Below are 27,302 nucleotides of genomic sequence, written 5' to 3' on the forward strand. Positions count from 1 at the left end.
CAAAAAATAACCACAACACATAATAATACACACACCAGTGTCTCAACAAATAAGCCCATAAGGCATAACACCACAAAACCTAATGCACTGGTCATAGGTGACTCCATCATGAGATGCATGGATGTTCCCCTCACTGGGCTGGATTTGGAGGATGGATGTTCCCATCACTGGGCTGGATAAGGAGCAGGTTATGATGTCAGTGTCACTGAAGCACTCACCACTCAACCACAAGTACCAGTATGACTCTGTCATAGTCCATGTGGGGTGGATGACTTGAGACATACCTCACTAGACTGTATGAAGAGAGACATGACTGAGCTCTCAGATTATGTGTCACAGGGACATGACTGAGCTCTCAGATTATGTGTCACAGGCTAAGCCTAGTGTTAAGCAACATTCTACCTTCTCCAAGAATGATGACATAATACAAACAAAAAACGATTAACTTTAACAAATGGCTTAGCTTTTGGTGTCAGTCTAAGTGAATCCAATATCTGTCACCCTGGGAAGACATGGACGGCACGCCACGCTGCTTTGCCAGAAATGGTCTGCACCTTTATCTTCTAGGCTTTCGGATACTCGCAAAGGCATTAGCCACCCGTTGTGCTTTTTTTTAAGTAGTGTCAAAATAACTAACCTCCCAACATAACAAAATTCTCTGTAGATAAACTCAAGGTACTACTGTTTAATGCTAGGAGTCTAAATAAGAAAATGCACTCCCTGGAAGCATTCCTCACTTTGGAAGATCCTAATGTCACCGAGACATGGTTCAAAGTTGCAGAAAGCACCCTGGCAGTGCAGAACTACAATGCCTTCCATACATTCAGACCACAAACAACTGAGCATTAAAGAACCAAAGGAGGAGGTGTATCCATCTTCATTAAGGACAAGTACACCTCGAGACTGGTCAAACAGTATAACTCTCTTGAGCTAATCAATGTCAGATTAACTGTAGGCAAAGTCCCCTACCACATCATAGCTAACTATAGGTCCTCAACCATGAAACACGAAAAGCATACTGCATACCTGAACTTACTGGAATCACTTGCCGTTCAGCCCAAAGCCTTACTTCTGGGTGGTTTTAATTATCCTGTCATCGACTGGAAAACATGCACAACCACAAACATGCTGGCTCAGAGGTTCTTGGACTTTGTCAAAGCAAATGCCCTGGAACAGCTAGTCAGCACACCCAAAAAAGACTCAAGTGTTCTGGAAATAATACTCACTAAAATGGGAGGGCATTGCACTCCCTCCCATGTGATGTCCTCCCTGTTAAGATCGGATTATGAATCAGTCTTGTTCAATGTAATTCTAAGACCAGATATCCCATCAAGCTCAAAAATGCTTAAGAATTTTTCTAAGACAAATTACCTCCTACTAAGTGATAGTATAAGAAGTTTCAAAGCCCCCTCAAACTCGGATAACACAGACTCCTATGCAGAGGTGTATACCAATGCCCTGTATAGCCACTTAAACAACTGTAGAGAGTGGCAATACCTAACTGGATTAAAAACAGGTGTTGCCGAAAAAACAAGCCACCCTGGTGGAACCCTAGCATAAACAGACTATGCAATAAGAGAAAGAAACTAATGTCCAAGAACAAAAGGGAACTGGATCAGCAGAGGGAAGAAATCCCTCTCTAGCTAAAACTCACGTAACCTGCCCTAACCCTCACGTCCACAAAATTGCACACATACCTAACCTGTGCCCTAACCCTAACTCACCTAACCCGCCCTAACACTCACATCCACACAATCGCACACTTACCTGAATCCGACCCGTAACTTTCCACCACAGCACTGAAAATACCGAAGCAACAGAAATGGACAACCAAATTCTTTCCCTAGGAAAAGATTTGGGTTTCTGTTGCTTCAATATTTTACACATTCGCTCGCATGGGTTCGATCAATCAGCATTCACTTTTTTGGGTGTTCGCTGGTCTAATGTAGACCCTATATATATATATATATATATATATATATATATATATATATATATATATATATATATATATACGTATATATATGGATGTGCATGGATCTATAGATAGGGGGAGGTTAGGAGGGTGACCTAATGGCAAGGTGTTTGCCTTACAAACACAAGGTACAGAGTTTGAGTCTCACAAGGGATAATTGGCTAGGCTTAAAATGGCTCACAAGGGCAGTTAGCCTAGTACTAATCTATAAACCTATAAACAAATTAGAGATCTTGACAAGTCCTCCAAAGCTAATTATGAAGCAAAAATAGGCACCCTAGCTTAGAATAATCTTTAACTTTGTCCGAAATCCAAAAGGGAATAACCAGCTATGCACTGAAATGATTGTGGATGGCACCATCCATACTCAAATGGAGGTAATAGCCAACTTGGTAACTTGACAGATTTGGAGAAAACTCCACCCCCCATCCCCTCCAGTCATCCCCCAAAGTATGCCTTCCACTATTCCTCAGCCTTATTATCTCAAGAGAGCAGATCATCTTGGTGCTCTCCAAGGCCAAGAACACATCTTCAAAGGGACCAGACAACAGGAACGCTCAGTGATGCAGCGGTAGTGTTGTCGCCTCACAGCAAGAGGTTCCGTGATTCGATTCTAGGCTGGAGTGCCTTCTGTGCAGGGTCTGGATATCCTCCCTGCATTTGTGTGGGATTTCTACAGATACTCCTGTTTCCTCCAATGTTACAAAGACATGTATCTGGAGCGTTTCTCCCCAGGCTTCATTCCAAGTCAGACTTTCCCAGTAAATAAGTAATAAATAAATAAACATCCCAGGTTACCTTTTAAACAACTTAAAACACGACTTAGCTTACCCACTTGGATTCTTGTTTAACCATAGCCTCAGAACTGGCTATAGTCTGGTGGAATGAAGACAGCAACAGTAATCCCTCTGCACAAAGGGGTGACCATCAGCTGACTCTGGGAATTATAGGCCCATAAACTTGACCAGCCTCATCTGCAAGGTCATAGAAATAATCATTATGGACTTTATTAACAAGGACATAGGTAATCTCCAAACTCTGTACCCAACCCAGTTTGGATTTGTTAAAGGTAGATCATGCCTGTTAAACATGGCTAACTTCTTCAAGAAAGTCACCAAGGCCCTGGACAAGGGAAAAACAGTGCATATCGCCAATCCTGACATAGCCAATGCATTTCACACAATCTCCCACTCAGGTGTTGTAGAGAAACTCTCCCAGTTGGGAATTAGCCCCTACATTACCAGATGGGTAGCCAGCTGACTAATTAACAGGACACATACTATCAAAGTGGGTGATTTCACCTCTAGCAAAAGAGCAGTCATCAGTGACGTACCACATGGTTCTGTGCTGGGCCCTTATTGTTCAGAATTTATTTCCCAGAAGTCTAGGCAAACTTAAGGACAGTCTGTGGCTGACCAAGTTCACTGACAATTGCAAATTGGAAGCAATCATTGAGTCCCCCAGTGATGTTAATATACTGCAGAAAGGGTTAACGCAGACAAATGATTGGTGCCAAAGCCACAGATTAAAGCTAAATGCAAAAAAAGTACTCTATTACCTTTGGGAAAGCTGACATCCCTGCTAATTACATGATAGCCAGCACCCCCTAAGTGCAGACCCACTGGTACATGATCTGGGTACTCAGGTTGATAGCAATCTGAACCTTGACCACCATGTATCCACAGTAGTAAGGAAATCCTTCTGTGCGGTACATCTTATAAGTAAAGGCATCGTATCTAGATCTAAGGATGTTGTAATTCCATTATACTCGTCTCTCATCAGACCGATAGTTGAGTACAGTGCTCCCTTTTCTGTGTACCTCACCAGACACCTGTAACAACTGGAGAGACCACAGAGGTTCCTCAACAAGAAATTACAGGGTACACAAAACAAGTCTTACATGGAAAGACTGAAAGCCCGTCACTATATTCTGTCTCGTACAGGTTGCTAAGGGGTGACCTGTGCCTGACTTATAGGGCAGTCTCTGACCTGGCCCTGAGGGAAATGCTACACATTGGTAAATCAAACTGCAGGAGGGTCATTCACCCCATGGATCTTAACCTAGCCTCTGACATAAACAGGTCATGCTGAAGAGATAGATACATCTCCCAGAGGATGCCACTTCTCTAGAACAAGCTTCCAGTTCACGTGAAACAGAGTCCCTCCCTAACCATCTTCAAACACAACCTAGATCAATGGATGGGAGACTCCTGGGGTGGTGCCTATGTTTCTCCAGGACAGAGGAAGTCAGAATTAACTACCATAGACCCTTATTTCTGCAAACTTCACTGACATACCCACCAACAATTGGGGCAACTTGAGATAGATATGGCTGGGCTTGTAAGGGCTCTAGGGCCTAGTAACCTCCTACGAACCTTTGAACCTATGGCACCATCATCTTAAAGTTCACAATGAGAGGATGGAGGCTATCTGCAAAGAGAGGCAGTTGGGGTCTATATTAGCTCACCGAATGTTTAAAAAAGCAAACAGTGATTAATCGACCCTATGTAAGCAAAAGCTTACAATTTTGAACTGTCAGAACAGCGATTTTTTTCCTAGGGAAAAAAATCGCTGTTCCAACAAAAAAAAAATACATAAGTAAAACACTTGAAACATTACATTAAATGGGAGGCTTCGCCCCCCACACCACCCCTACTTAAATATACCAACTCTGAGACTGCACTACAAAACAGCAAAGTAACGAAGCGGCCAAGCAAATTCTTTCCCAGGGAAAGAATTCACTTAAAAGCCGCTTCGCTATTTTGCCATTTCAGGCTTTTGAGTTTGACCAAGATGCACTCGAAAGAATGCGTCTTCAGTCTTCTAATAGGGAACCGGCAGTTGTCTGTCCCCTTTTCCAAGAAGAAACTTAAAAAATGTTTAAGGTTATCTGACTTCATACAGTTCTGTCATAATAAGTATAAAATGGTTTTGTCTACAATACCTAAAGGCCGTTCAGCTAGAGCTTTATCACTCACAGACAGTAAAATATAGGTATACTTTCCTCACCCAGCAGGGAATCACCCAGCAGTACTTTAGTTTATTGCTATTTCCTCACCCAGCAGGGAATCACCCAGCAGTACTTTAGTTTATTGCTATTTCCACTGACTTTTAATTACGCAGTGGTGGTGCTGCGGTAGAGTTGTTGCCTCACAGCAAGACGTTGTCCCATTCAATTCTCAGCTAGAGCGTCTACTGTGGAGACATGCGTGAATGGGCGTACCTTCGTTGAAGGTTGTGCGTTAGGGCCGGCAACTCAGCACGTAAAAATCAACTGCCAATCATTAGCGGACTGGAGTTCCACTGTGGCGACCCCTAACCGGGAAAAGCCGAAAGACACAACAACTGACTGTCAATTAAATGTATTTGGGATGACATCTGTGCACATGTACTTGTTTTACTGTCAACACTTTACAAGGCACCATAAGCTAAATATGATGTCCATGTCAAAGTCTTTCTTTGGGGCTGCTGTGTATGTTCCCAAAGGGCAATCTGCCCTATCAGATTTGCTTTGGTTTCTCTCCTGTTGATGCAGAGAATGGATCAGATATGAAAGTTTTATACTTGTAGTGATAGAGCAGTAAATGTACGTTCATTCGCCATAACATACCCAGCCATCTTTCCCAGCCTGTGGTGTAGATGGTTGCATGTCTCTCTTTTTTCTTTTCATTCTAAAGCTTTAGGTGTCTTTCATATGTTACCCCAAAGATCTGGATAAGCTTGGTGCTGTGGTGGATAATGTGACTGAGGGAGAGTACTTTGCAGGCTGGAAAAGTTTTATTTGCCAAGCAGTTCATAATGCATTGTGTGTACCAACATTACACCTCAGAGATTACTGTTGAGAACATAACACAATAGTAAACATTGTGCTGCTTAGTGTTTTTTGAACTTAACACCTGAGAATAAAAAGAGCACTTCTTAGGATTTTAGAACACACCAGAGAATGAGCAGTGCACTGCTTAGGAGTTTAGAACACACCAGAGAATGAGCAGTGCACTGCTTAGGAGTTTAGAACACATCAGAGAATGAGCAGTGCACTGCTTAGGAGTTTAGAACACACCAGAGAATGAGCAGTGCACTGCTTAGGAGTTTAGAACACACCAGAGAATGAGCAGTGCACTGCTTAGGAGTTTTAGAACACACCAGAGAATGAGCAGTGCACTGCTTAGGATTTTTAGAACAACACATGAGAGAATAAACAGTGCACTGCATTGGGTTTTTATGACCACATAGCCAAGAATAAACAGTGCACTGCTTAGGAGTTTTAGAACAACACACGAGAGAATAAACAGTGCAGGTGGACCCCAGCCATAAACAAACTATACAATAGAAGGAGGAAGCTACTACATGATAGAGCAAAATCCCAAAAAGGGAAGGCATCTCTGATCAGTATTAGCAAAAAAACTACGGGCAGTCATAAAATCGTCTAAGGCCAGTTTCGAGAGAAAAATTGCACAGGACACTAAGGATAATCACAAGGCTTTCTTTAGTTATGTTAGGAACCTGGGTGGGAATTCCCAGATATGCTCAGAATTAGTCCAAAATGACAAAAAATGCACCGAACCCACAGACATTGCCAACATCCTAGCTGACAGGTTCAGCGCAAACTCCCCCCCCCCACCACCACCAAAAGGGCAAATATCTATCCCAGCAGAGTGCTGCCCCCCTGACATCTCAGATGCTCAGGTAAGAGCTGCCTCTCCAAAGCAAAAAAGACAGCATGCATGGGACCAGACGGTGTCCCGGGCTGCGTCCTACATGAACTCCAAGACGAGCTAAACCCAAACATAAAACTACTGTTCAATCTCAGCCTTACTACAGGATATGTACCCAAAGAGTAGCGTACAGCAACAGTGGTCCCTCTCCACAAAGGTGGTGCCTCAACGGATCCTGGAAACTATCGCCCCATAAGCCTGACTAGCTTGGTCTGCAAAGCTATGGAAAGGATCATCATGGACCTCATAAATAAAGATATTGGGGACCTACAGACACTGGATCCTACCCAGTTTGGCTTTGTTAAGGGCAGATCCTGTTTCTTAAACCTGGTTGATTTCTTTGAAACAGTCACCAAGGCCATTGATGAGGGGAAGGTGGTCCACACAACCTGCCTGGACCTCGCAAAAGCCTTCGATACAATACCCCACTCGGGCATTATAGATAAGCTCACCAGCTTAAATATAAACCCCTATGTCACTAGATGGGTTGCAAACTGGCTCAAGGACAGAACCCACATGGTTAGAATTGCTGGAGCCATGTCAGACTCCAAACCAGTTACAAGTGGCGTCCCACAAGTCTCAGTCCTGGGACCTCTCTTGTTCGGTATATATTTCTCGGAGGTACAGGCCAACACGGAAGGACTGTGGCTGACCAAGTTCGCAGATGACTGCAAACTGTGCGCCATAATCGACTCTCCAGCCGACACAAGCATCCTCCAAAAGGGCCTCATAGAAACAGACAACTGGTGCCAGAGCCATGGCCTCAAGCTAAACGCCAAAAAGTGTGTAGTCAGCCCCTTTGGCAAAAACAAAGTGCCCACAAATTACCATATAGGTGGTAATCCATTAAGTACAGAAGAAGTAATTAGGGACCTGGGGACCCAAGTTGATAGCAATCTCTCATTTGACAACCACGTGGCCAAAGTGGTTAGAAAAACATTTTATGTAGCCCACCTAATCATGAAGAGATTCACATCTAGATCAGAGGAGGTCATCGTGCCTCTTTACTCATCCCTCATCAGGCCCATAATTGAGTACACTGCTCCTTTTGGGATGTACCTTACCAGACACCTGCAGCAACTGGAAAGACCCCAAAAGTACCTCACCAAGAGGATCAAAGGGCTCAAACAGATGCCATATGCTGCCCGGTTAAAGAAACTCCAGCTCTACTCAGTGGCATACCGCCTGCTCAGAGGCAATCTGTGCCTGACGTATAAAGCCATGTCCAACCCGGAATTAATGGACATGCTGCACCTCAGAAAATCCAAATCCCATCGAGCTACGCACTCGAGAGACTTGAACCTCAGCACTGAAATAAATAGGACATACTGGAGGGACAGATTCATAACCCAGAGGCTCCCTTCACTCTGGAATAAAATCCCAGTCCAGGTTAGGCAGAGTCCCTCATTGACTCTCTTCAAGAGGAATCTTGATGAGTGGATGGGAGATCATAGGTTTACCCCGGGTATCACTTCTGTGTCACTGTTAGACAGAGGCACAGTATACTAACCTTGAAAAAGGGCATGGCAAAATTTAATTTAAAATGGGTGGCGAAAGCCAAACACACTCTGGCTAGGCTTATAAATGCCCTAGGGCAGATAGCCTAGTATGAACCTATGAACTGCATTGGGCTTTTATGACCACATAGCCAAGAATAAACAGTGCACTGCATTGGGTTTTTATGACCACATAGCAAAGAATAAACAGTGCACTGCTTAGGAGTTTTAGAACATAACATCTAAAACAGTGCATTTCTTAGGTTTTTTAGAATGTGACACGAGAAAAAACAGTGAATTGCTAATGTTTTTTTTTTTACATTAGCTGTGCAGAGAGAGAATAGAGAGATGATTCATGGTCATATAAAGAAATGGCAGAGATTATGACAGATAACAGTTCTTTTCTTATATATAGTTTTTCTCCTCTCTGTCTGTTGACCAGCAAGCCACCCTCACCTTGACTAGATCCCATTTTTTCCCCTTGTGGAGGTGAGATTACCTGCATGGTGATCTCTCAGATCTACGAGGATGACAGAGTGCCAGAGAGACTGTCACACAAGCAGCTATCAGAGAAATGTGGTGTCACTGGCATCCTGACAATGAGAGTTATTTGTATATGCCTAACCCCATACCGTATGTGGAAGAATAAGCTAAATGGGTCATTAGGGTGGCTCCCAATACTTTTCATCATAGTGCATCTCTTGTAGCTTGGCCACCTAGAGGCCACCACCATCACCAGCAGCTTGGTGAGTCACAAGCCTGCTGTCAGGTTGGATCATAACTGCTAGCACTTCTGCAAGAGTACTAGTTACATGGCACAATCAGCTCTTCTCCTCCCCTCAGTGTGTGCACATCCATCCTTCTCTGTTTGCAATGCCTGATCTACTAATCAAAGCTAAGTCTGCTGGGTCTTAGGGGTTCATCTGTCTACCACCAGCATAGGCTAGCAGATGCATTTGTTGTTTTTTTTTTTTTTTAGTCATGTATTAATTGGGTAATCTGACAGGACACGTGTCCCTTTTCAAGGGCAACATGGATGACATGGATGCACTGCCTGGTTAAAGGACTTGCTCAGAGTCACACAGTAGGCAGATGGAGACAGATGGAATTAAACAAAACACTGTACCCTGTGGTACAGGAACCAACTTGTTAATAGTTCAGAGCCTTAGTCATTTGTTCTAACTACCAGACAAATGTTAGTTTCCAGTGTAATTATAATATGTGGACTGTTTCTCTGAGGGTAGATATGGTCTTTAATTTTCTTTGGAATGCTAGTGTTCTGCTGTAATTTTGATATATATTTTTTTCTGGTGCATATTTTAACTTTGTTAGTTGTTATTTATTCATTTTTATTCTTATTACAATATCTGTACATTTAAATTAGTACATGTTCATTTGTATATTGAAATATATTTTATTTAGTGTATATGCTCCTGCTTTTACTAACTTTTACATAAAACTGTTTTAATTTTACCTTTTGTTTTAAAAATACTTTTTCCATACTCAACAACCCCTCTGCCTACCTGCTCTCACCTCCCATGTTACTCTCTACTCCCCCCCCCCCCCCACCGGCCTCTCCGGAGTGCTGATCAGCATCTTCTCTCAGTTTATAAGCCCAGAAGGAATATTGGCAAACTACTTTATAAACACTCTGTCTCACTATATTGGAACAAACTCCCTCTTCGTATTAGAGCCAACCTTTCTTTTCCCTGTTTTAAAAAGGAGTTTAAATCCCACCTACTAGAAATTATGCCGTTACCTTGACCACACATAGTCTTAGTCTGACCTACTGTATAACCTGTTGCATCTCCTAACTTTCTTTCTCTGTTAGCAACTTCTACTTAAACTAACCTCCTAAACCCTCAGCTCTACTACTATAGCCCTACTGTGGCCCCCTCCTTTCTCTCCCCCTCCCATTCTCCACATTATTTATCTCCCCCCCACTTCCTATCAGTGTCTGTACATTGTCCTTCTTTTGAACAATGATTATCTTTTTGTTTTTACTCTCATGTGTAGTAAATTTTAGACCACTGCTATCAGTGCAACCCTTAATGTTCATAATTTTTTTCTTTTTTCTCTTTATAATTAATTTCGTACTTGCACTGTTATTTTTAATAGTTTTTGTCCTGTATGTTTATCTTTGCTTATGTTTGCTGGGGCTCTTTCCCCTTGGGTCTCGACTGAAAATGGGTTGCTTACTATCAGTGCAATGCAGATAGCTAATAACCTTTTCTTTTTACAATTATTTTGTATTGTGATTGTTATTTAATATTTGTATATTGTCACTTTATCTTTACTTATGTTTGCTGGGGCTTTTCCCCTCAGGTCTCCACTGAAAATGGGTTTGTTTACAAACTCATTTGGACTAACCTGGTTAACAAATGTGAAATAAATAAATAATATTATAATTTCTGTAAAGTGCATTTTAATAAAACGTTGTAGTAAAAGTTCTATTGAGTGAGATTTTCAAGTTATTATGGTTTAATAAGTACATTTTTGAAACTTTGATCATTTGGATAATCCCTTACAGTTTGATAGAAGATATTACAAGTGGCAAAGGAGATTCTGGAGAAGGCATTTTTTTTTCTTAACTGTTTAAAGTGAATGATAGCCTTTCTAGTGTTAGTTTTCTTTGATCCTAAAACCTAAGTAATGGCTAGAGGGGACAGTAATCAAAGCTCAGTAACTTGAAGGTCAGTGAAGACAGAAGGAAGCCCTTGTTGTAGCTGTGAACCATACGTCTATTTTAAGAAAATAACAAAGTGTTTTTTCCCCCTGGTCTTTTAATAGAGTCAACTGGCAGATTTTTTTTTTTTTGACTGTGACTTTAAGACAGTATTGTAAGTTGAGTTAAGCATAGTCAAATGGAGGTTGCTTGACAGCTTCAGGGATACAAAAAGCAGGTTTTGCGACTGAAAATTTGCAGCTACAAAGATGTATGAGTGCATTCTTTACTGAAGTTACAATATTTGAAAGTCTAAGTGTAGTTGCTCAAAACCTCCAGATATTTCTCTGTATGATCTTCAGAATGATAATGTTTTGAGTGTAAACAGAATTAAAGTATTGTTGTCCTTGAGCTTATGTGTAGTTCCAAAGATCAGTACCATAACTTGGGTGGGGCAAAGGGGGAGGCTGCCTTGGCACAGACTGTCCGGTGACTTGAATGGCACTAGTGGAGGGCTGCCACATGGGCACAAGTTGATTTGGTGGTATTCATTTCAGCAGCCATGGTGGATATCATGGCTGCAGAAATTAATGCAGTTAGCAGCTTAAGTGCAGCACAAATCTTTAATGAACTGCTTGCTACAGTTTGGAATTCAGAACTTTCAGTCTTCAACTTCAGAGACCTTTTTTTTTTTTGTTCTCAACTTTGGACTGAGGGTTGTCAAACTGAGGACTGCCATGGCTGTGGAAAAAAATATATCTCTTGATTTATCTTTGTTAGGCATTTATTTGATGGGTAAACGGTTTAATCACACTTATTTAGCACTTATATTTACTGTTGTGTTGTGGTTCTTTAAGATCATTGTTAGCTGATGCTAGATGAGCCAACGGGAGAAATACTTTGTTACATTATAAGCCATTTTAATATTGTCATTGTTTTCCTGGGCTAGGAATTATGTAACTGTAGGACAATGCAATATTTACCTATTTGCACTGAAATTTTATTCTAAAAGTCAGTAGTATTAATATAATCCCAGCCTAACTGTGGATAAAATGAGGGTCTAACTATCAGTAATAAAATCCTAAGTGCTGTCCTGACCAAATAACTCCACAAAACTTTGAAAAGAGGATCAGGCAGCATTGAAGAGACGGACATCTTTCTGCCAAATTCTCTCTTGACATTGTCAGTTCACTTATAATAGTGTATGAAGAAAAACTGCACCAGGTTTATAAGGCTAGATTTTGCTTTTCAGGTGCTTCAAAAGTTGTATTCCTGTTGCCCAGATAACTTCAGCACTATTGTGAATAGCTACTGCAACATTTCCTTAAACTTCATATGTAACAAAAATGCTTATACCATCAGTAAAAAAAGCTGATTCTGCCTACTACACAGCATACTTCTGCACAATAGGTAACCTAAAGTACTCGTTAGAGATTGAGTTTACAGAATAAAGAGCAGGTGGGTAAAACTGTTTTTAATCGAATTTGTAAACCCACTGACAGCCCAACTAGTTTGTACTGTCTTCATTTGTTCGTATGCAGTCAGAATCTCAGTACAAGCCCTGCATGAAAAAGACATCTACAACTGACATCTTTATATATATGTATATATATATAAAATTATATATATATATATATATATATATATATATATATATATAACTATATATAATATATATATATATATGTGGGTGTGTGTGTGTGTGTATATATATATATATATATATGTGTGTATGTGTGTGTGTGTGTGTATATTTATATATATGTGTGTATGTGTGTGTATATATATATATATATATATATATATATATATATAAATTTAATCTATAATTCTGTTAACTTGAAATGCATCCAGTTATTTGAAGATTTCACAAGAGATGCCTGTAAACAGTAGTAAATACATGGAATTAGATCTGCAGTGCACTGAAATCATGATTTCCATCATATACAATACTTTCTTAAGATACACAATCAGAATAGTCTTAGGCTGAGTCAGTCTGCACTCAGGAACTTGGGTGATCTCTGCACCAGCATCATGGTGCTTTACAGAAGCTACAGGAGCCCTGATGTTTCTTGCCATTTAGTTAATGCTCAGACTGTTAAACCTAAAAGATTGATGGCTTCTTATCATGGCAGCCAATCTGAGAGAAGAACAAGAAGGTGATTGTTACATTTTCCTCTCTATATCTCTCTTATCTAAGTTTATGTAGTGTCAACATCTGTATGTGTACATGTGTATGTGTGTGAGTGTGCATGCGTGTGCATGCATGTGTGTGTGTGTGCATGCGTGTGTGTGTGTGTGTGTGTGTGTGTGTGTGTGTGTGTGTGTGTGTGTGTGTGTGTGTATGTAATTTGGGGATGTGACAGTGGAGCTTTCCACCTTGAAAATAAAAATGCTTAGTGTGGTTTGTGACCTTGGGAGTGTAACTTCTTTAGGGTAGTGTCATCCCATGGTTTTAGATATTCTGGGTTTGAGTAATCACATCATGCTGATTAAATGAGTTGTGGTTAATCAGAGTGGACTCAGAGGCTGCCCAAGCCAGAAGATCTAGGACTGGATGAGTTGTTGTGCTCATTTCTACAAAGCAGTGGAAGCATTTGGTGGCTATAGGTGTTAGGCAGTTTGTTGTGTATCCACATAATGCAGTCACGAATTTCATCTGCTCCCAAGACTCCATCCATCCACAACCCATTTTCCTGTTTTTGCACATGAGGTTGTGTTGTCACTTCAACAATGACAATCATCTACAGACAAGGTTTACACCACCGGGTGGCTAGTCCTGCCACAGTTGTTCTTCTACACCACACATTATCACACACACTCACACCTATGGACAATTTAGAGTGCCCAGGATTCCATCTCCTACAAAAAAAATATAAAATAAATGTTGAAAAGTCACCATTAAGCATACACAGTAAGAACAGGCATTTTTTTAGTCATAAAAGTGACATTGCACATAAAAGTGAAAAAGTCCTGCACCATGCAGTAAAGACTACTAGTGTATAGGTTAAAGCCCACAAATAGTGTAGCACAGCTTCATTCCTTTACAATAGTAGTAATAATGGGAGAAAACTCTACAAACATTCAAAGCATCTCAAAATGAATTCCTATCCATCACCTGGTTCTGCTCTTGTTCCATTTCTGGCTAATCTCTTACTTACCTTCCTCCTTCTCCTCTGCCAGTAACTGCATTTTCTCATCTGCATTTCATGTTTTATTCTTAACTAGATATGCTAGTTTCACCTCTGTGCTGTGAAGTCATTCACACCAGTGACTGTTAGATTACTGATACACGGGTGAATTTTGGAGTGAAAACAAGATCACTATTCAAACCAGATTCTTGCTTAAAGATATTTGGTCTTGGTGGACAGTAGTAGTCTGCCTGTATTGCACAGGTTTTATCCTGCACATTTGGATTAGATTCTCTTGGCCTCTGGTTACATACTGTGTGACTCCCAGTAAGTCAGTTAACCAGACCAGTGTTTTCAGGAAAGAGGTTCTTGTGTCTAATACGTTTTAGCTAGTCAGTCAGTAATATAGAATGTCTACTGCCACTACTTTCAGATGGCCCTTGAAAAACGGAATGTCTGATGCTTCTTAGCCAGTTAGTACTTGACCAGAGTGATTGACCTCAGCAATCAGTAACATTTTATTGTCTGTGCTTTTGCTTAACACTTTCTGTATTGTTGACAAGTCTTATTACTGTGATCACAACTGTTTAAAGGCAGGACAAAAATCACTGTGACACAGTGCCTTGGTTTTATCATATGTTTAGTGTTTGTATATGTACTAATGTTACTGAAGCATATATATTTTGACATGTGGCTTGATTTTTAAATTTTGTAATGGAACCTCACAAAATGATGTAAAGACAGTTCAGCACCCTTTGCATTTTTCTGTAAGATCGAAGGGGACGTTACTAATGTAGTTTAATAGTATATTTTATTCTTTTTTATTCAGGTTAAAAGAGAGGTTGGTGATGTCAACATTCTGATTAATAATGCTGGAATTGTCACTGGAAAGAAGTTCATTGATGCACCTGATAATTTGGTGGAAAAAACCATTGAAGTTAACACCTTGGCACACTTTTGGGTATGTATCATTAATGTCAATGACTCTTAGAAAGAAAGAAAGAAACGGCTTGTTCTGAAATGGGAAATATGACTTTGTAGAATCCAAACAGAATATCTAATGGTCTTGTTTCTGGAGTTAGTTATACCATTTCTGTACTTTTTGATACTGGAATGTAAACCCTCATCTTATTAGTAGGTTTAGAGTTAATGTGTATTTATTTTTATTTTGGTGACCGGATAGTCCTGGTCCATAACAATCCATCTGGACCGTAACAGTTCTTTTCAGGAGAGTTCAGAGGATTAAAGCTTCAAGTTATTAAGGTTAAAAATATACAGTGTAGTTGAAATTCTGCTCTGTCAGTATGTACATTGACAGTTGTAGTCATTGTTGTCATTATCAACCCCCCTTGTTCCTATTTTATGTGGGGTTGGGGTGTCACATCAGCAATAGTCAATGTGGCCAAACTACCTAGAGCCAAGGTCTATACCACCAGGTTAACATTATGTTCAGAATATGTTAATAAATGTTAATAATCTGTAATGCCCATAATACAGAATTCACTGATAACAGAGTCAGGTAATGTTTTTAATGACATTACAATGCAGAATTTATGCCCCAGTTTAATTTCTCCAAGTCTTTTGAGTTTCTAATTCCATGATGGAGAAAGGACTCCATTCCTAAGTCAAAGTATGATTAAAGTTTGTGAACTTAGTATTATTTCATTCTTAGATGTTAGTCAAAAGTGCTCTTTGCAGCACCCACAGTGTGCTCAGAATTGACTCCTTCTGCAGGTAATAGGGAGTTACTTGTATCTGTAGCCAGACCAGTGTTTTCAGGAAAGAGTTTCTTATCTAAATATGACTGTAAATTCTTTTTTATGGGACCCAATGCTCCTACTACTATTATTGGAACTGCCTGAGTGCCCTTCATCCACATTGCCCTCATTTCTGCCTGCAAATCCTGGTATTTTATAATTTTGTGTCTGTCTGAACATCACAGGGTGTACAGTTTCAGTGATCAATACTACTTTAGTCTTCATTTCAAGGACTACTGCATCTGGTTTTCTTGCGTCTAATTTTTCACCTGTTGGTAATGGGTGATCCTGTGTGATATAAACTTCATCATTCTCTATAATGGTTTGTGGTTCATGTTTCAAGTGCTTCTCAGCTACTTCAGCATTGTAATGCATGCACAATCCCCTATGCAACAGTTTTGTCACATTATTATGCCTTTCAGTGTACAGGTCCTGTACCATTAGTGTATAACACCCAACAAAAAGATGTGCAAGTATTTCCAGTTCTGTTTTACAGAACCTGCATTTGTCTGTCTCTCTGACATGTTCATTGGACTTTGTAAACCAATGTTTATGTAGTCCTCTATCCTGGGCCACCAATATTAACCTTCCATTTTTTTATTTGAATTCACCTCTCCTTAAACATTCCTGTGTCAGATCCTGATGTTCCAGGAGGTTTCTGTATTTTAAACTATATTTATGCCTTTTCACATTTCCTGAATTCTCATCTGAATGTTCTCCTTATAGTCTTTCTTTTATTTTTTGGCACATTCATTTGTAGCCTGATTTTTGTCAGCTTCTGGTTTGATTTCCATTTCTGCTTGACAACAATATGTTTCTGCTAAACTAAGCAGGGAAGTCATCAATCTCTTCATGTTTTACTATGATTGGATCTGGTGAGGTCAGCAGATACGTATGCAGTCCTACAATTGCAGATCTATACATATAATCAGTTTCAAGGAGGCCCATACCTCCTTCAGACTGAGAAATATATAATCTTGGTATACACCGATTTATGTATATATATATATCATTTAATAAGCATAAAGCATTTTCCTTGTTTTTCTGTCCAAGTGATCTGGTACCTTTTGGGGACAGTCAGTCACCCCAAAACTATAAGGTAAAACACAAAGAGCAAATTGGTTTATAGCTTGGACTTTGTTCCTAGATGTCAGGGCTGTTTTCAGTATTAATGGTAGTTTTCTAAAATATTCCTTACAGAGTTTTCTTTGTATTTGCTCATGTTTTATTGCCATTTCTTCATCAGTTCTCAAATATTTATACACTCCCTTCTACTTAAGTTAATTTGTATCACATTCTTATCCCAGACTCATATTTTCTTTGTGCTGCAGCTTTCCTGCTTTGAATGTTTTTTTTCCAAATAAATTTTTATTATTTTAATACAGTAAAAATATGTACAAAACAATTGTGTACACAGGAAAGTTATGACATATATTGAATACAGCCAAATGATATGGAGCATTCCATGTATACAAAACATAACACAGCTATACATACCTAACTATAAGAAGTAATAGAAACTTATGTACAATATCTACAAGCATGCTATCTAACATGAGATACAACTACATATTGTTGAAGATTGATCAATATTGTAACCGCGCATTATAACACCCTGACATGTATTCGTAGGTGTGTAATAGTTAATCCTAATATATGAATAGTATATTAGTTAGAAAAGTAAGTAAGAAATGTATATGTGGGTAATCGACCAATTCTGGATGTATTAATCAATCAGTAGTTGGTCAAGGAAGATTTTCCAAAACTTCTGATATAGATTCTTTTATTGGAACTTTTTATAATAAGTTTCGGTGCATAGATAAAGTCGAGTGCCAAGTTTCTGAAACCATTCCAGTTCATCTTTGTGCAATCAAGCCAATTTTTAGTAATATAGAGCTTAATTAGTGAACATATTGCAATTAATACATGCAACTTTAGTTTGGATAGTTTATTATCTGAGATATGTAAAAGAGCTGTTTGCCAAGATAGGGTTGATTTTTGGTATCCCATTTTTTTTAGTCGTACTTTGAGTGAATTCCAAAGATTATGGGAATATTTGCAGTACCATAAAACATGTATGAGATCTGCCTTTTGATATGAACAACATGAACATGATGTCAAAATTTTAGGATCAAATTTATTCAAGACTGATGGAGTATAATAGGAATTATTAATCATTAATTATGTGTATATGAGCTTTTTAAAGGAGAAAAAAGAGTGGTGTTTTGGAAGGCTTTAAGTTTTTGTTCATTAGAGAATGTGACATCCTGTTTGTCCCAATATTTAGAAAAAAGATAAACTGAGTCATGTTTAATACTGTTTATTAATTTATGGGAATTGGATAGCATTTTACTTTTTGTAGAAAGGCTTGACATAAGTACAAGTAGGTTATTAATATTTTGTTCGTTCATGAAGATGTCCTTGATTAAGGGTGATATGGCTTCCCTTATTTGTCTCAATATGACGGTGTATTTATTATTTACTTTCAAGGCAAGGCGTAAGTCTTTTAAGTTTTTGTCCTTATGCTTAAATATATCCCACATTGACAGATCTTTAATAGCTAGGTATTCTATAAGCTTAATCGGTTTGTCGTTAATTTTAATGTTCGGATTTAAATGGATAGGTTGAAGTATTGGGAGTATTTTATCCATATTTATTGATTTCATCATTTCTTGGAAGATTTTAATCTTGTGTTTCAGGATGTTGCTTATTTTTGAGTTTACTAGACTTAGATGGTTTAAAAAAGGGAGAGCTTTCGGGTTCATATTGCAACTAAGTACATGATGATGCCAAATTCTGATCCAAATGGGAGCTTGAGTATCTTTCACCGGGTAGTGATTAGCAATTAAAATTAGTCTATTAGCACATGTAATCTTATAGTATAGGTGTAGGTCTGGTAGACTTAAACCTCCCTTGTCTTTGGGATATATCAATTTTAAATAATTTATCCTTACCACTTTAGGAAACCAAATAAATTTGGCTAGTACCTTGTTTATTTTTAAAAAGAATATTTTAGGAATTATAAGATTTGAGGCATTAAAGTGATAAAGTATTTTAGGCAATATATTCATTTTAATTATAGCTGTTTTGGATATCATAGAAAGTTTCAGCTTTTGCCATCTATCAAGATCTTGCGTGATTTTGGACCATGTCTTATGTAGATTATTCTGAAGTATGGAAGCCTGATTGTGTTCAAAGCATATCCCTAGATATCTAATGGAGTGGGTTGTTTGGAATGGAGAATCATGAAAATAGTTTGTCATTTGTTGAGAAGGATTGATTGGAAAAATATGTGATTTATTTCTATTATTTTTTAGTTAGATACTTTCGAGAACAAAAGGGTCTCACAGAGATGGATAACTGGTGCCAGAGCCATGGCCTAAAGCTAAATGCCAAAAAGTGCATAGTCATTCCCTTTGGGAAAAACAAAGTGCCCACAAATTACCACATAGGTGGTAATCCATGAAGTACGGAAGAAGTAATTAGGGATTTGGGAACCCAAGTAGATAGTAATCTCTCCTTTGACAATCACGTTGCCAAAGTGGTTAGAAAGACCTTCTATATAGCCCACCTTATCACGAAAGGGTTCACATCTAGATCAAGAGAGGTCATTGTGCCCCTCTACTCATCACTCATCAGGCCCATAATTGAATACAGTGCCCCATTTGGGATGTACCTTACCCGACACGTGCAGCAACTGGAAAGACCCCAAAAGTATCTCACCAAGAGGATCATGGGATTCAAACAGATGCCCTATGCAGTTAGGCTAAAGAAACTCCAGCTCTACTCAGTTGCTTACTGCCTACTCAGAGGTGATCTGTGCCTGACGTATAAAGCCATATCCAACCCAGAATTAATGGACATGCTCCACCTCATGAAATCCAAATTCCTTAGAGCTACATGCTCTAGGGACTTAAACCTCAGCACAGAAATTAATAGGACATGCTGGAGGGACAGATTCATATCCCAGAGGCTCCCCTCACTCTGGAACAAAATCCCAATCCATGTTAGGCAGAGCCCCTCACTGAACCTCTTCAAGAGAAATCTTGACGAGTGGATGGGAGATCGTAAGTTTACCCCTGGGATCTCTTCTGTGTCCCTGCTAGGCAGAGGCACAGTAAACTGACCTTAAAAGGGCTATCTTCTGTGACCTACTATACAGAGGCACAGTCAACTAATCTAAAAGGGTGGCGAAAGCCAAACACACTTTGGCTAGGCTTATAAATGCCCTAGGGCAGATAGCCTAGTATCAACCTATGAACTTATGAACCTATATCAGTGGCCTCCTTTATTTTCTATAGGTCAGTGATAGGATGTTCAAAATAAACTATAACATCATCAGCAAAGGCAGATAATATTACTTTTGTGTTTAATACTTTAGGTATTGAATGATATGTTTTCTGAGCGATATAAAGGAAAAAGGGTTCTATGAATAGGTTAAAAAGAAGTGGTGAAAGGAGACATCCTTGTCTAGTTCCATTAGAAATCCTGATGGGTTTGGATGACATTTTGTTAATATATAAATATGTTTGAGAGTTTTTATATAAAGTTTTGATCATGTCAGAAAAGTCTTTAGGAATGTTGAAGTGTAATAAAGAAGTAAATAGAAATACCCAGTTAACCCTGTCCAAGGCTTTGCTAGCGTCTAGAGTTAATGCATATAACGGATTTCTGTCATTTTTAGTGATCTGTATCATGGAGTCTAGAGTTAGGGTATTGTCCCACGTATGCCTGTTTGACATGAATCCCGCCTGTTCAGGGGATATTATGTAAGGCATTATTTTTTTAAGTCTAGCAGCAAGAATAGAGGCATATATTTTAATATCAACATTAATCAATGGTATGGGTCTATAGTTATTTGGATCAGTTCTATCCAAATTATTTTTCAGGATTAAGATTGTCTTAGAAGAGTTCCAGTAAAGATCTGTTATACCATTTAGTTTAATGTAATTATAGACTTTTAGGAGAATTAATGACAGTTTGATATCGAAAGATTTGTAGAAGTCTGTTGCTTTTGCTCATTTATCAAGACCAAATTACTTTTTTGTAACATCTGAAAAAGTTTTGACCACTTCCAGTCGTGCTTTCACTTTCTCATCTGATGAACTATACAATTTTGAATCATCCACAAAAGAAGATGAAAAGTCTTTACACTTTGTTGTTTTCCGGGAACCAAATTATAACCGTAACCAAATCTGTTAAGTAGACAGTTTAATGGATTAAGGGCAAGAAAAAAGAGCAGCGGTGACAAAGAGTCACCTTGGAATATTCCTTTTTGAATTTTTATCCTTGGGATAATCAGCTGTCCTTTAACATGGCTTAGTTGCATAGTAGTTTGCCACTTTTTCTTGATCACTATTATGTCATTGATCAGTGTAGTGAGTGTCTTATTCATATGTAAGCACTTCTTTATCCACGAATGTGGAATGCTGTCAAATGTTTTTCTGTAATTTATCAATGCCATCCTTAGATTTTTGCTCTTTTTACAGTTCTTCATTATGACTATTTAACAACAAATAATCCTTTGTTCCTTGTGACATTTTTTGTTACCCTTTTGTTCTATTTTCATAATTGAGTTTTCTTCTAAATGACTATAACCTCTGTCAGCATTAATTCCTGTATATGGTTTATACATCATAGGAAGACAAATTACTATTCTGTAGTTTTTAGGATAGTATATAGGTCCACACTTAGGGAGGAGTATCATTTTTCCTATTGTTAACCAGTTTAGTGTCTTTTTGGGGTGTGCATGTAAGAACTTCTTATTCAGAGCTAAATCTTTGTGCAAAGATGTTAATACTTTTAGCCAGAAGTTAGGTACTGCACCTGGGCCTATGGTTTTCCAGTTAGGAGCTTTTCTTAATATGATTTCAATTTCTCAGGCGGTTACTTCATGCCATTTCATATCCTTTAAATTTGAACTTCTTACTGTTTCTTTTAATTCTTCTACCCATTCAGCATCTCTGTTATGTTCCACAGGGTTTCCATAGATGTTTCTCCAAAATGTGTCTATTTTTCTTTATTTGGTGGTGTTTCTATTCCTTTTGCTTTGTTTCACAATTCTGTATAAAACTTTTCGGGACATCAATGAATTGTTAATTCTGTGCATTTCCTTTGTATTTATCTGCATATCTTCTAAGTTTATAGGTTCATAGTTTTTTCGGCCTGTGCTGATATCTTTAGTTTATTATTTGCAATATTATTTGATAAATTCTGGTCTGTTCTAATATTGCACATTGCTTTTATCATGCCTATCTTTCTAAGTATTTTTGTTGATCTGTTCCCTCTTGTTTACTTTTCTAACAGTGGCACTTCTTGTCTTAATTGTTGTACAGTTTTCTCTATTTCATGCTTCCATGATGGCATTTAATTTATTCTCTTCCTTCTCCTTATTGCCCTGTATTTTTATGGTAAGACTTTATGTGATGTTCTTCATTCCACATTGCTGCAGTCCTAACTATTGGGTAGTCCGCTGTCCAGTCGGCCCGAATACCAGAGTATATGGCTGACGTTGGTCAGGGCGCATTAGACTGACGCCAGTACGCCAGGGTACGCTATATGACCGACGGCATATCATCCAGTCTTTTGCCGCATGGTCCGATGCAGAAGCAGTTTTGCGAGTGCAGGTTGGCGTTCTGAAATTTTCTGAAGTCGGAGTTTCAGACCGAATCAGAGTTGGCTAGAACATTTTGGTTTTTCTTGCCTCAGTATTTAACGGATGTCAGAAAAGTGAATAACTGTATTTCTTGTGGGAAACAGATACCTCATAGGGATTACCATACCTTGTGTATACCTTGTTTAGGGCCTGAGCACGGCGTTGTTGGATGCCGCTCTTGTGCTAGGTTTAACAAACGCACTATTAAGAGAAGGTTAGACTGTGCCAGGTTAGTGTTTGGGAAGCGTTGCAATTATAAAATGCCGTCGGATGCTCCGGCGCCAAAAGCGCAAGGACAAAACAGCGGGTTGATGAACCGGCAGTCCCGGACGGTTCTTTAGAAGGCTCAGTGGAGCCAGAGGTTTTGCCAGGAGTTTCTTTGGAGTCTCAGGCAGAGACTTTACTGTTACAGGATGTGCCTTCTCAGGAGGTAGGCCAGGCTGAGAGGGCTTCTCAGGTAACTGTTCTTCCCTCTCTTCCTAAGGTAGTTAGAGCCTCTCCTTCTGTTTCCAAAGCTTCTTTGAGAGGTAGGCCAAGTTTAGTTTCAGTGGGGGCTTCTCCTACCACTTCAGGCTCTGTGCCTAAGAAACATATGCTTAAAATGGCAGAAGATTTGATTACTATGATTAGAGGTTCTATGCCCCCCCCTGATAAGAGGCCTAGGGTGGAACCTGAGTTTGATAGTTTTGAACAGTGTTCAGAGGCTTCTGAGTCTTCTTGGAAGATTTGCAGGAGTACCCTCCTTATAGTGATTCTGATGTGGATGATTCCACTCCTACAGCTTCTCCTCCTGAGGATTTCTCATTTCAGAGACTCTGCATTCCATGAGGGAGCACTTTAAATGGGAAGGCCAGGATTACTCTGATTCCAGGAAAAGGCTTAGGGAATTCTTGTTTTACCCCAGCATAGGCCCTTAGCTATACCTCCTGTGTTGAATGTGGTGGAAGATGTTTTGCAGAGGCTTCTCTGAACCCTGATTCTTTACCTCCTGCTCCTGTTAAACCTGATAGGTACTATAGGGTGCCTGAAGCTCATAAGTATCTTTTAAGAGTCCTAGGGCAGACCCGAAACTGTTTCTCAGGGACCTAAAGGTGTTAAGGCCTCTGTGGTTAAAAACCCTGTTCCCACTGATAAAGAGGCAAGGGCTTTGGATAGATGGGGAAGAAAGTGTATACTTCTTCCACTTTAGCCATGAGGGCTTGAATTGTCAGTTTCACATGCTAAAATATCAAAATTATCTCTTTTCACAACTGAAATCTAAGGTGGATGCTTTGGCGGAAGGTATTGAGTGTAAAGAGTTGCTGGATTTAGTTCATGTGTCTGAACAAGTGGGTAAGCATTCTTTGCAATGTGGTTTTGATGCTGTACAGGCCTCCTCGAGGGTGGCTGCCACTAGTTCTGTTCTTCGCAGGCATGCCTGGTTGAGGGATCAGAATTTAGCTGAGCATGTTAAGACAAGGATTTTGGATGCTCCTTTACAGTCTGATGTGTTGTTTGGTTCGCCTGTGGAAGCAGTTTTAAAGAAAATGGAGGACAAAGCTAAGTCTATGCAAACTGTTAAAGATTTTTGCAGGTGCAGTTTAGTAGAAATTGGTCTACTAAGGGATGGACATAGCCTGTTTATGATTCCCAGGCACGGGGGTAGGTCTAGACGTGGTAGGGGCAGAGCTCAAGGTTCTTTTAGGCCTAGAACAGGGAGTTCACCTGCTCCAACTTCTGGTGAGGGCAGGGGTCAGTCCTTTCGTAAACAGACCCAATGACCTGCCTTTTCAGCTGCCAGTAGATTCTTGTCTGGCAGCTCCTTGGAGGAAGACTGTCTCTTTCAAAGAAAATTGGGATTTAATTACTCAAGACAGATGGGTGTTGGATATCATTCACCACGGTTACAGGTTTTATTTCCATACATTACCCACTTTCAAAGGCATGCCAGACGTTCCTCCTCCACAAAGGACAGAGGCTCACAAGCAAATTTCTCTGTTGCTCCAAATAGGGGCCATTCAGCCAGTCCCTGTATCAGAAAGGGGCCTAGGATTTTATTCTCGCCTGTTCCTAGTGCCAAAGAAGGGGAACACGTGGAGACCAATTTTGGATTTATCTATCCTCAACACTTATCTGGACATTCCCAAGTTCAAGATGTTGACGTTACAACAGCTTTTACCTCTGCTGGGCAAAAATCACTGGATGGTAACTTTAGATCTCAAGGAAGCTTACCTTCATGTGCCTATAAGACCAAGTTGCAGGAAGTATCTGCGTTTTCGAGCTGGAAATTCTCATTATCAGTTCTCTGCATTGCCCTTTGGCTTATCTACTGCCCAGAGTATTCACAAAGGTTCTGGCTCCAGTGATAGCTTACTTCAGGCTAAAAGGAATTCAAATCTATCCTTACTTGGACGACTGCCTGATTCTGGCTCAAGAAAAGGAAGACCTTCTACAGCATCTGGAATATGTTATAGCAGTGCTAAGATGCCTAGGGTATTCTGTGAACGAAATAAAGTCCAGTCTACCCTCTCAAGACATGTGCTTTCTGGGTGTGAGACTGAATACAGCAGCCCAGATGGCCTTTTTAACCCCGGACAAACAAAAGAGTCTATCCCTTTACTTCCATCAACTATCTCATCAGTCCGTGCTGACTGCAAGGACAGTCCTTCAAGCATTAGGTTCATGGCATCTTGTATTCTGGTGCTTCCCAATGCCAAACTGCATATGAGGAAGCTGCAATGGTATCTCAAAATGTATGGACACAGCACTGCCAGGATTTGGACACTGTCATTCAAATAATACCTTGCCTTCAAAATTTGTGGTGGGCTCAGGAATGTCACCTAAACAAGGACTCTCTGTGACCCCAGAGGCGAAGTCAGATTTTAACGACAGATGCCTCGGACATTGCTTGGGAGCTCATCTGAATGGAAAGTGGATACAAGACAAGTGGCCTGCCAGACTACAGCATCTACATATCAACATGAAGGAGATGTTAGCAGTCCAGTTTGCATTAATGGCTTTCAAGGAGTTACTTCTTCCAGGGCAGGTGTTGATTCTAACAGACAACACAACTGTCATGTGGTACATCAACAAACAAGGGGAACACATTCTTATCCTCTATGCAGGCAAGCAATGATTTTATGGGAGACTGCGCTCAGCCTGCAACTAACTCTTCAGGCAAGGTTTCTGCCGAGCACAGAACTCCTTAGCAGATGTGTTAAGCAGACAAATCATGGATCCCCACAGTGGAAACTGGATCTTCATGTATTTCAGAAATTGACAGTGTCATGGGGAACTCCAGACATAGATCTGTTCGCTTCTCCACTAAACCACCAGCTGCCAAAGTTTTGCACAAAGGGGTTTCACACAGCTTGGAAAGTGGATGCTCTGTCTTTCAGTTGGAAAAATCTTCATGTGTATGCCTTTCCACCTCTGCCTCTTCTTCCAAAGGTGCTCTTAAAGGTCAGACAAGACAAGCCAAGGATGATTTTGATAGCTCCAGATTGGCCTCGGCAACACTGGTATCCACTACTAAGGAGTCTGGTAAGGAAGCCTCCATGGCCTTTACCTTTGATTCCCCATCTGTTGTCTCAGAAGGACGGTCATCTGCTCAATGTCAAGCTTCACTCTCTCCATCTAACAGCCTGGCATATTCTGTGTTGACACACAGCAGGTCTCAACTTCCTCAACAAGTTTTAAATGTGATTATGGAAGCTAGAAGACCTAGTACAAGGAAAGTGTACGCAGAAAAATGGAAGAGATTTTTATTTTGGAGTACAGCAAAGAATTTGGAGATTGAGCCTAATTTGAGTGTGGCTCTTCAATATCTTACTGAGTTATTGGACAAAGGGTTGTCTTTCTCTTCCATTAAGATTCATGCTGCAGCAATTTCAGCTCACTATGATTGTGACCCACCATTGTTTTCGCATCCTTTGTTCAAGCAGTTTCTTAGAGGGCAAAGAATATAAGACCCCAGCTCCTACTCCTGCTTGGGATCTCAATTTTGTGTTGGAAAAACTTACTCTACAACCTTTTGAGCCTCGGCTACTGCTGAATTGAAATACTTGTCATGGAAGACTGCTTTTCTGTTGGGTATTTCTTCTGCAAAAAAGGGGGCTGAGGTGCAGGCCCCTATTGGAGTAGAGGCCCTTTTTATTTTCCCTAAGGATAGGGTATCATTACGTACTAATCCTTCCTTTATGCCTAAGGTGGTTTCTAGTGTAGCTTTAAACCAAACTATTCATTTGCCTACTTTTATGCAGACCCCAAAATAAAGGGGAAAAGATTTTGCACACTTTAGATGTACACAGGCAATTTATTATTTAAGCAGGACTAAGGATTTAGGCAGTCTCAGCAGTTGTTTGTTTTTGCTTTGAGTTCGCAGGGCAAGCCTGTGTCAAAACAAACTATTTCTAGGTGGATTGGGTTTTGCATTGCATTTTGTTATTCCCATCATGGCAAGGAGATTCCAGCTGGGATTAGGCCTCATTCCACTAGGGCTACTGCCACTTCAACAGCATTTCTAAGGGGTGGCAACTAAGGATATTTTGGAGGCAGCTACTTGGAGTTCAGTGCATACTTTCTCTAAGCATTATCACCTTCCTCTCTACTCTAAGTCTAGGGCTGGTTTTGCCACAGCTATTTTGCAAGGCATGTTGTCAGCTCCTGCTCCTTTATGATTTGCCAGCCTCCCTTACCTCTGCTTTGGGATTCTACCCAATAGTTAGGACTGCAGCAATGTGGAATGAAGAACATAGTACAGTTTTGTACCTACCATAAATGTAGATGTTCGAGGATCCACATTGCTGCAGTCCTCCCTTATATGCTGATTTTTGTATATATTTTGTATATATTGTACATATTTTTGGTGCAGGTATGTTGGGCCTTGTCTTTTAGGGTCTTCTGACATCTGGGGCAAGAAAAGAACTG

The 27,302-nt window shown here is 39.8% G+C and overlaps 1 protein-coding gene across 3 annotated transcripts in view; it reads left to right on the forward strand.

Moving 5' to 3' along the window:
* SDR16C5 (short chain dehydrogenase/reductase family 16C member 5) overlaps positions 1-27,302 on the forward strand; it is a 717,401-nt gene that overhangs the window by 110,079 nt on the left and 580,020 nt on the right. For all 3 annotated transcript variants that reach the window (XM_044065547.1, XM_044065548.1, XM_044065549.1), the window contains exon 3: positions 14,812-14,943. In XM_044065547.1, the coding sequence (XP_043921482.1) occupies positions 14,812-14,943 (132 nt within the window). The remainder of the gene's footprint in view (positions 1-14,811; positions 14,944-27,302) is intronic.

This window comes from Protopterus annectens, chromosome 3.part0 (assembly GCF_019279795.1).
Source record: "Protopterus annectens isolate FY-2018-M chromosome 3.part0, PAN1.0, whole genome shotgun sequence".
NCBI classification, from domain to species: domain Eukaryota; kingdom Metazoa; phylum Chordata; order Ceratodontiformes; family Protopteridae; genus Protopterus; species Protopterus annectens.